At 36.3% G+C, this 10,657-nt stretch overlaps 1 protein-coding gene across 4 annotated transcripts; it reads right to left on the bottom strand.

The window, feature by feature from the left end:
- Positions 1–359: 359 nt before the first annotated feature.
- Positions 360–7,156, bottom strand: LOC126773243 (cytochrome P450 6k1-like). 4 transcript variants are annotated; one of them, XM_050494042.1, is made up of 11 exons: positions 7,062–7,156; positions 6,589–6,661; positions 4,987–5,151; positions 3,691–3,891; positions 3,381–3,527; positions 2,598–2,782; positions 2,126–2,268; positions 1,680–1,798; positions 1,484–1,589; positions 763–1,011; positions 360–579 (listed from the first exon to the last, which is right to left on the bottom strand). In XM_050494042.1, the coding sequence occupies exons 3-11, from the start codon at positions 5,143–5,145 to the stop codon at positions 407–409; spliced, it is 1,482 nt and encodes a 493-aa protein (XP_050349999.1). In that variant the 5' UTR covers positions 5,146–5,151; positions 6,589–6,661; positions 7,062–7,156; the 3' UTR covers positions 360–406. The 4 variants fall into 4 exon arrangements, with proteins under 4 accessions (XP_050349999.1, XP_050349998.1, XP_050350001.1 ...); XM_050494041.1 differs by lacking the exon at positions 7,062–7,156 and adding an exon at positions 6,836–6,866; XM_050494044.1 differs by lacking the exon at positions 7,062–7,156 and adding an exon at positions 6,043–6,057 and having other exon boundaries at positions 6,589–6,786.
- Positions 7,157–10,657: the final 3,501 nt, after the last annotated feature.

Raw genomic sequence — 10,657 nt, 5'->3', positions numbered from 1 at the left:
ATATATATAAAATTAGCCATAAGAGTTACAATCGGACCTGTAACTTTGACTTTCGTATACCTTTGAGCAATAGACACATTATTAGTGTGAAATTTATCAAGAAATTCTCGTTAACTATCATACAAAAGCGCGTATTAAATATAATCCAAAAAATACGTTTTTTGAAGAAAACTTCATGGTCGTAGATATCAGGGTTCCGACACAAAGAGAGGCTGCTGAAGTTTTAATGAAGGCGTTCTCAAACATCTGTCCCTCTAAACTAATATTATCATACTAACCTTACTAATATAATAAACGCGAGAGTTCGTACTTTTTCATTACTTGATAACGCTCGAACGGCTAGACCAAAATGCAAGATAGAAATATTATATTTTAATCGTGTAAAATGTTAACTAACGCATAAAGCTTATGGTCGAGGAATAAACTGGACGTATAGCGGTTCTCCAGCAATATACCACACCGTCCGGCTGTCAATCTTAACATCAGATGGCTTGGGGGCGTTAGGATATGGCGCCATCTTGTAATTCAGTAAAATTGACGCCATACCCATTCTTACTACCAACAAACCAAATCTCTTGCCTGAAATAAAATGAAATATTGCTTAAAAAACAGTAGTGATGTATTTATATTTTAAATTTGCATTAAAATATTAATTAAAATTAAAAAATCAAAAATCTTTATTCAATATATAAGCGTTACACTTAGTTATTTTTTTTTATAAATAGATTAACTAAAGAGTATAAGCCAAATAGTTTAACTAACCTATGCAAAATCTTGGGCCCTCTCCAAATGGTAAATACGAGAAGGGTTCAATCTTGTTTCTGTTTTCTGGTAAAAATCTATCAGGATCAAATTTGTTAGGATCGGGAAAGTATTTAGGATCGAAGTGCATACCAGCACAGTTGATAAAGACAGTGGTACCAGCTTCTATCGTTAACTTATCGTCAATTTTGTAGTTTTTCTCAGCGACTCTATCGAGCCAGCTCATCGGCGCATACTTTCGGACACCTTCTGTAAGATTTGAATTAAGAAATGCTATAATACTTTTAGCTGTTAGTTATGTTTCAGATTCATCATCATAAAAATCAGAGAAAGTACTTGATTATTAATTAACAATATACCATACTTCCATATTGAAAAGTCGAGGTAGGTTAGACAAAACACAGAAATCTGAACCAAAGAAGTCTAAATGAAAGCAACACTGATTTTCATTCATTCTGAATTTTTGTTTAAAATTTATCATGTGCAAATGAGGGAAAGCTATATTTGTCAGATGATGGTCTACACCAAGACCATTATTTCCATCCATAGATTGTGATGCTGGTATTAATTTGCAGGCTCGTTAAAATAACATTAATAATAAAATAAGATACCACGTCTGTGGTGACACAAACACAAAATATAACCATCGACCGCACTAAAATAGCGTAGAGGATTATACTCCAAACTTATAGATTAAGACAACTAATTATTGTAATCACACCTTTAATGACACAGTTGAGATATGTTAATTCTGACAGGATATCCATATCGAAATACGCACTTCCATGACGTTGGGTAGCTTCTGTAAGCTCTTGATATAGCTTTTCCTGCAATAAATACATAATATATTACTATTTATTAGTATATAGATTTCATAGTATTAGAAACATCGAAATTCATTAAGTAATTATTCATACCTGTACATCAGGGTTATGGGCCAGTTCATAAGTAATATATGTCATGAGATTGCCTGATGTGTCAAACCCGCCCAGTAGCATGATAGCAGCCTGCGCGATTATCAAATCGTCTGAGTAAACTAAAAATATATTATATATTTGACAATAATTAACCAATTATTTTGCTAATATGTATATATGCTTTCAAATCATCTCGTTAGCTATGAAGGAAAATATCGTGAAGATACACACAGCTCAGCACATGTCGGAGGAATTTACTACATTTGTATCCAGCAACTCAGATTGGAATAGTGTTTTGGAATAAATTCCAAACAATACACGTTTATATATATTTTACACAAAAGATATCCAAAAATGTTTGAAATCGTTAATTTTAAATTTTTATTGATGTTAGTTTATTGGCTTTTATATCACGTTTTATTTATATAAAATTCAAAGCATCTTACATTTATTTCCTTTTTGAATTCTTATCAATATATCAAGCAAATCTCTATTTTCTCTTTCTGTCCAATTTTTCTCTCGTTGCATAACAGCTTGATGGTATATTTTTTTAAAATATGTTATTGAAGATCTCGGGAATAATTTAAATCTAAAAAAAATGTTTTACTATATATATTTAAGAAGTCTTGATCCACTCCACGAGGTCATAATTGTAAATACGTTATTTTAGTATGGATTAATATTAGGTAATATTTAAGTAGTATTAAAATGTGTTTATTTTTTTTACGATATGATTTAATGAATGAAATAGGAACGTAACTAAATGTAGATAATACTTACAAAAAATCTAGCCAGCATCATTTAAAAACATAAAAAAGAAAATCAACGCCATCTAGTGTCATTTAAAAGAAACGATTACAACTCTACAACATAGCTTAACTTTAAAATTTATAAATTTTGAATACAAATATAACCTACCGAAAGACGTCGACCAGTTCCGGTAGAAAGAATATGCTACACCAAGATATACTTCTATAGAGACTGTATTTCGTCCACTCATTCGTTACATCCCTCAAAGGTCCACCCTTCGTGAGTATCGCGTCGCTTTTAACGCCAAACGCAGAAGTACCAATTATATCTGTTGAGTAGTCCACATACATTTTCTGAAAGGGAATAGTTATAAAATATTTCGACTTTAAAAGTTAATAGCAATTACGAAAAAGTATTGTTTACTGACAGAAGTAATATATTTACCATTTAAGTAATAAGTATATGCTATACAGGCTGAATTATAGAAACAATTTGTAAGCAATAATCAATATCAATAAAGATTATTAAGGACAATAATTTTCCATTTCCTTTTTAACACTAGTAAATATATAATAGGTCTTGTGTACCCGCCCTTCATTATAATAAATCAAGGCTTTGCACAAGCAAACCAATCATTAAATTAAAAGCCAGTACAAATAGTATTATAAGAACATTATGCGCTAATGAGAAATAAAATGACTCTAAGCAACCATTAAATTTCAGTATAAAATATAGCAATATATTATCTAAATTTTGTATGTGAAAACGGTTAGGATGATGGAAAGTGACTACCTTCACCCATGGACACCTGCAACACCGGAGGGATTGCAGGTGCGTTGCCGGCCTTTAAGGAATGAATAGGCTCTTCTTGAAGGGTATGTCATATTGGTTCGGATCATCGGTGAAAGCGGGTTCCTCAGAGTTGTAGTGTAATTACTAACTACAACGTACCTTAAGATCAATTTTCAAATTGCGATCATTATGAATCCTCTGAACCAATTCCATTGATTTGCTTCGAACGTATTCTTGGACAGATTTAAGTTTAGCTGCAGAGAACACGGCGCTGAGTTGTCTGCGCAGAAGTGACCAGATAGGATCCTATAGCGTATCATTAAAGAAAATCCGATTATGTTCTACAATTTAAAGCTTTTATTATTCAATCTAAATGTTAAAATGACTAGAATCCGCATCTAATATATGTTCCTATTCATTGTTTTTAAAAAAAAATCGTCAAAAGTATTTTCAAGATGTTATAACTTACATCAGTAACAAATAAAGTGAGTCCCCCAATCCGATCTGTGTTTCCGCAGCTAATGGAGCGGTTCCTGAAGTTATCGAAATCCTTGACGAGGATATTGCGAGCGATGTCTGGTGAGTTGATAACAAGAGCTGGTTTCCAAAATATCCAAATTCCTATGTATGGGTACTTGAACTGTTCATATATCCGACGCAACCATATACCCTAAAATATTAATGATCCTTTTTTATTTAATATCATCTTTTACTTAAATTAATTTAAATGACTTTAAGATAGTAAGATGTTTTTAAATAACTTCAAACAAGGGGGATGTTCTCAATTCGGATATGGTTTAAGAATTTCTCAAGAAAAAAAAATTACAGTTCACTAAGTAATTGAGAAAAAAAAAGATTAACATACTAAAATATAATATATACAAGTTATATAACAAACGGGCGGTACACAAAAGTAAAGAACAACACGTTAAACTCATCACTTGAAATAAATGTGGGTATGACAAAACCAAGATTCAATATTACGTATCGTCTGTTAAAGCAATTAGATAGCAATTGATATTATTGTCTTTAGCTAATTTCAAATTAAAATTTGTATTTAAAAAATCAAATAAATATGTAGAGTATTAGTCGTTAGTAGTATTAAATGAAACTCTTAAAACAATATAACAAATGCAAATACTTTATGGCCTTTAAAACTCTTAAGATGTGGTGTTTTAAATTTGTATTTTTAATCTGTTTGTTACGTCAGAATGAATAGATTTAATTTTGTTTGGTGTTCTATACATACTATTTGGTATATTCAGTTTGAACAAATGATACCGCCCCTATGTGTGATTATAGGAGATATATTTCTATAGCCTCGAATTTTAATTGAAGTCAGTATTGTTTTTTAAATATATAATCTTGTCTAAAACTCTACTGGTACCAGGAACGCTGGTTTATTTATCATCATCACCCTTTTCGCGTCCATTGCTGGATATAGGTCTCTCCAATGGCACGCCACTGAGCTCGATTTTCAGCTCTCAATCTCCTCTCAATCTCAAGGTTTATTCATAGGAAATCGAAATTATGACTCAACTTAGAATTCTTCTTTATGATACTTGCCATTATTACATACAGACATAATTTTTTCGGGAGCTATTTTCAATTTTAATTTGTATATATTTAAGTCATCAATGTAAGCAATTCTTATGAAAATAAAATGCTAAATATAGAAAATAATAATGCGTTAGCATATTACAAAACAAGCGGTTGCGATGGAACGTAAACTATAAATAAATAATTGTTCTACATAAGTACTTACAATATTCTCTCTTTGCAGGAAAGTAAAATTGCCCAGAATTGGCACAGGCCGTATATGAGTTATTCCGCGATCTGCCCAATATCTCTTGATCTTAAGCCATTTCATATATAGCCAAACTACTAAACACCCAACTACGCCAAAAAGCAGATGAAGATACATTTGAACCTGAAATTTTTTATCAATATGTGTCATAATGTTTGTTAAATTAACGTCTACAAAATTGCTTTGAGAAGATCAAAAAATATGATTGCTCTATAATGAACAGAATTGTTAATTCTTATTTATTCATCATTTTTTTATGAAATAGGTAAGCGGAATGACAAATAGGCTATCTGATCGTAAGTGGTCACCACCGTCCATGAACATTGGCGATGAAAGAAATATTACCTATTATTTACCGTATATCGCCAATGAGTCACCTTGGAAACTGTTTTTTTTATATAATAGGAAGGCGAACGGGCATATTTACTGGTGGTAGGGCTTTGTGCAAGCTCGTCTGGGTAGGTACCACCCACTCATCAGATATTCTACCGCAAAACAGCAATACTTGATATTGTTGTGTTCCGGTTTGAAGGGTGAGTGAGCCAGTGTAATTACAGGCACAAGGGACATAAAATCTTAGTTCCCAAGGTTGGTGGCGCATTGGCTATGTAAGCGATGGTTGACATTTCTTACAATGCAAATGTCTAAGGGCGTTTGGTGACCACTTACCATCAGGTGGCCCATATGCTCGTCCGCCTTCCTATTCTATAGAAAAAAAAATATGGGCCACCTGATGGTAAGTGGTCACCAACGCCCATAGACATTGGCATTGTGAGTAATGTTAACCATCGCTTACATCACCAATGCACCTTGGGAACTAAGATGTTATGTCCCTTGTGCCTGTAATTACACTGGCTCACTCACCCTTCAAATCAGAACACAATAATACCAAGTAATGCTGTTTTGAGGTAGAATATCTGATGATTGGGTGGTACCTACCCAGACGAGCTTGCACAAAGCTCTACCACCAGTAATGTTATGTCCCTGTGCCTACAGTAATAGTAGCTTACTCACCGTACAATTCTTGAGCTAAATGTGGCCAAAATCGTTCAAGAAAACATAATGATAAAAAGAGATTAGTTTCAATTAAAATATATGTTTTATAATTTGCTTCTACTCGTGACACATTCAAGTTCCATCAATCATTTTTTTTCTGTTATAAATATTTAAATAATTATCATCAATTAACCACATGCAATGCTGAATGATATTTTTTCCTGAAGCGGCAACCATCGCAGTTTATGTTTAATATTGATGACCTTGAGTCATGTTATGAAATCAAATTCATTATAAAAAAAACAATAACAATGAATAAATTACAACAATACTAAGTGTATTCATAGTAATAATTAAGTTAACTTTATATAAAGTCTTGAATAAAGATTCAATCAAAGCACAGTTTTAGGGCAATACAATCAAGATGGCGCATTGGCGATGGAAACGATGGTTAACATTTCTTACACTGCCAATGTCTATGGGCGTTGGTGACCACTTACCTTCAGATGACCCTTATGCTCGTTAGCCAATCTATTCTATAAAAAAAACAATCACTTGAATTACCTGACAAAAATATTCAATAGTCGAAGATATGTTTGATATTAAAACTGATCCGCACTACCACACAAGACACAATCTAAAACACAATGGATATTAATGTCTTGAGAATGTTTCTCACGCGAAACTTGATGTTACTTTATATTATAATCGAAAATGAATTCTTATCAAAGCACAATAATTTAAACATTTTAAGAGATAAAACATGATCTTTGACTTTAGAATAATATATATTCAGAAATAATTAATTTACTAAGTTTTATATCGGTTCTTCTCAGCAGAATCTGCATTCCGAACTATTGACAGGCTTACAATTAATTCAATAATGTAACATGATGATCCAAGAGTGGTTTAATGAGCCTTGTTGAATATTGGATATTAATATTTTATCCAGAAATAATTATTTAATATTATTTTTCTGTTAATGATGAACAAATAATTATTTTCTCAATCACCTCAAAACATACAACGGGCCTTACCTATTTGATTCATTAGTACGCTTGCCTATTCATTAATATTGTGGTTTTTTGAATTAACAATCCGTGAAAAATGAATATTTTCCCTCGGGCATGCAACGTCCTGTAAACATGAAATTTCTTTTGACATTAGTTTACAAACCATTTATTAAATATTTAATTAAATTTATTGTAAGAAATAAATTAACATTATAATAATTATTATTTTTGTATTAATTATATGTTGTGTTCAATTAATTATTTCATATAATTAGATTAATTATAGATATCTACTGTACATAATTCCGTCATCTCCTGGAGCCTTGTTGTTTCCAAGTTGCCCGAGAGCAATCCTAATCTCGCCCAAATCGATGTCGGGAAGATCGTCTGATAGATGGCGTGTTAGTCTGGCTCGTGGGTCATCCGCACTGTGGGACTCAGGTGGAGGTACTCGTGATGAGTATAAATCGCCATAGTACTTTTCGACTTCAGCTAGAATCTCTGGTTTTGAGGTGACGGTTGTGCCTTGTATGGTTCTGAGTTTTGTCAGGTGACAACAGGAGGTATGTGACTTTGCAAAAACCTTTGAGCCCCTATTGAGTGCTATAGCATCTTCAATATTCCGGGTATTCGCTCGACTTGTGTCACGCCTTATTAGTTTTTTAACCTTCCTGTTAAGTGCCTGACACTCAGATGGCGTCATGTTCTGCTGTTCCCGTCTCCTCGTCATCTCGTTCAGAGTTTCGCCTGAGAGCTTCGACTTACGTCCATTGCTCTTTTGTCGAAAGTAATTTTGGCCTACCTCGCGGATGACACGCACCAGACCATTGGTGGCGTCGTCAATGCCCTGCCTGGTTTCCAACATGGCAAATCGGTTCTGTAGTTCCAGCTGGAAGCTTTCGCAACCAGCTTCGACCTGAGGCAGAGTTGGTCTAAGAATCGACTTCATTAACCGCGATCGTTCTATTTTAGTGTTAATATTCAGGGTGCCTCTTATCAGGCGGTGATCACTTCCAGTGTTTACCCTGTTGATCACGGAGACATCCCTAAATATTTGGCGCTTATTGGATAAAATGAAGTCGATCTCATTCATCGCTATGTTATCGGGGCTTCGCCAGGTCCACTTCCTTTGGGGCTTTTTCTGGAAAAATGAATTCATCAGAAATAATCGCTGAGCCTCGAGGAAGTTTACCAGCATTGGCCCCGATGATTTCTGCGCCCATAGCCGAATTTTCCTACCCTCGATTCACCATCTTCTTGTACTCCCACTTTGGCATTGAAGTCACCCATAACAATTGTGTAGAAGGTATTGGTACGAGACATAGCTTTCACTATGTCTTCGTACATGGCTTCGACCTCTTCGTCAGTGTATGTAGACGTTGGGGCATACACTTGTATAACCTTCAAGGCATACCTCTCGGTTATCTTTAAGACAAGGTACGCCACCCTCGCCGATACACTGCCAACCTCCACGACATTGCATCTGAGTGACTTGTGGATCAAAAAGCCGACGCTACCTTGGGATGGTTGGTGTCCTTCTCGGAAGTAGAGTAAGTGACCGGCATCTAGTGTCATCGTGTCCTCGCCCTGTCTCCGGACTTCTGATAGACCTACTATATCCCAGTTAATACGACTTAACTCTACTTCCAATTCTGTCAGATGTTCGTCCAGCCGCAGAGAGCGTCCATTATACGTGGCCAGAAACAGTCGCCGTTTGTGGTACCCTGCCGTAGCCCGGAGATTCTTAGCACCCCCCATCGCACCGTTACCATGGCCGGTAGTCAGAGCTTCAGAGCTTCTCAAAGCAGGAGGCACACCAGTTCTGAGAGAGCTGGCTAACATCTTTAATTCCATCCTCCACAATGGTATAACACCGAAGACATGGAGCAGAAGTGTGGTGGTGCTGTTTTTCAAGAAGGGCGATAAAGCTCTTCTGAAAAACTACCGCCCCATTTCACTTTTAAGCCATGTTTCCAAATTGTTTTCGAGGGTAATCACGAATCGTCTTGCCCGAAAATTCGATGACTTCCAACCTGTGGAACAGGCTGGGTTTCGAAAAGGCTTCAGTACCGTAGACCACATACACACACTAAGGCAAATAATACAGAAGACCGAGGAATATATCTATGCCTAGCGTTTGTGGACTACGAAAAAGCCTTCGATACCATCGAGACCTGGGCTGTTCTGGAATCCATGCAGAGATGCCTAATTGACTGTCGGTATGTCCAAGTGGTAAAGTGTTTGTACGAAGCCGCAACCATGACCGTCCAAGTACAAGATAAGAGCACAAGACCAATCCAATTGCATGGCGGGGTAAGACAGGGAGATGTAATATCACCGAAACTCTTTATCAATGCATTGGAGGACGTCTTCAAGACGCTCGATTGGAACGGACGCGGCATTAATATAAATGGCCAACACATTACACATCTGTGATTTGCCGACGACATTGTCATCATGGGGAGACTCTGCAGGATTTGGAAGAGATGCTAAACAGCCTGAGCGATTCTTCAAGACAAGTAGGTCTCGGGATGAACATTGAAAAGACCAAAATTATGGCAAACCATGGCACGTCATGTATCCCCGAGACCAGTGGTCGTAAATGGCTCTCCACTTGAATTTGTGCAGGAATATATCTACCTGGGCCAAACTATACAACTTGGTCGGCACAACTTTGAGAAGGAGGCTAAAAGAAGAATACGTTTGGGCTGGGCGGCATTCGGGAGGTTACGTCATATTTTTGAATCGTCGATCCCACAGTCGCTTAAGACGTCGCTTAAGACCGTAAGTCATTACAGGTAGGACGCACTGATTGAAGGGTCTTCAATCAGTGTGTCCTACCTGTAATGACTTACGGTGCCGAAACGTGGACACTTACCGTAGGACTGGTCCACCAATTTGGGGTCGCTCAGCGAGCAATGGAACGCGCGATGCTTGGGGTTTCAAAGTCACCGACATCGCGCTTAGAATTAGCTCGCTGAAGTGGAAGTTGGCTGGTCATGTCTCCAGGCGCATTGATGGCCGATGAAGCCGACACGTGTTGGAGTGGAGACCACGCTTAGGCAAACATAGTGTAGGACGCCCTGTGACAAGATGGGCCGACGATTTAAAAAAGGTGGCAGGTTCGGGATGGATGCGGACTGCCCAAGATCGGGATGGTTGGCGTTCTATGGGGGAGGCTTTCGTCCGGCAGTGGACGGCAAAAGGCTGAAAAAAAAAAACTGTACATATTTTCTACTTATCATCATTAAACACTTCAAATTTTGAAACCGAATTTTATATCATATTATGTATCATCTCTATTATACGTGACTTTTTGCGCTCAAATAGCGTAGAACACGCCGAAAAAGAAAAAAAAATTAATAAAATCCGCAAAAAATACTCGCTATATAACATTTTGTATCCTGTGACGTTGTAGTGAAAGTTTTAAGCTTCTTGCGGTGACCGGTGAAGTGATGATAAATAGTTACCTCGCTCGCCTGACTTCTTAAACTTAAAATCTTAAAAAAAAAGTCAAACCTTTTGTCAAATGTTTATTTAAATAATGCTAATAAATATTTAGTGAGTTGCTTAGCGCGTGGCGTACAGCTGACTGACGGTGCATCAGCTCAAGCACTGCC

This window comes from Nymphalis io, chromosome 14 (assembly GCF_905147045.1).
Source record: "Nymphalis io chromosome 14, ilAglIoxx1.1, whole genome shotgun sequence".
In the NCBI taxonomy this organism is placed as follows: Eukaryota; Metazoa; Arthropoda; class Insecta; order Lepidoptera; family Nymphalidae; genus Nymphalis; species Nymphalis io.
This window is presented reverse-complemented; position numbering and strand designations above follow the sequence as displayed.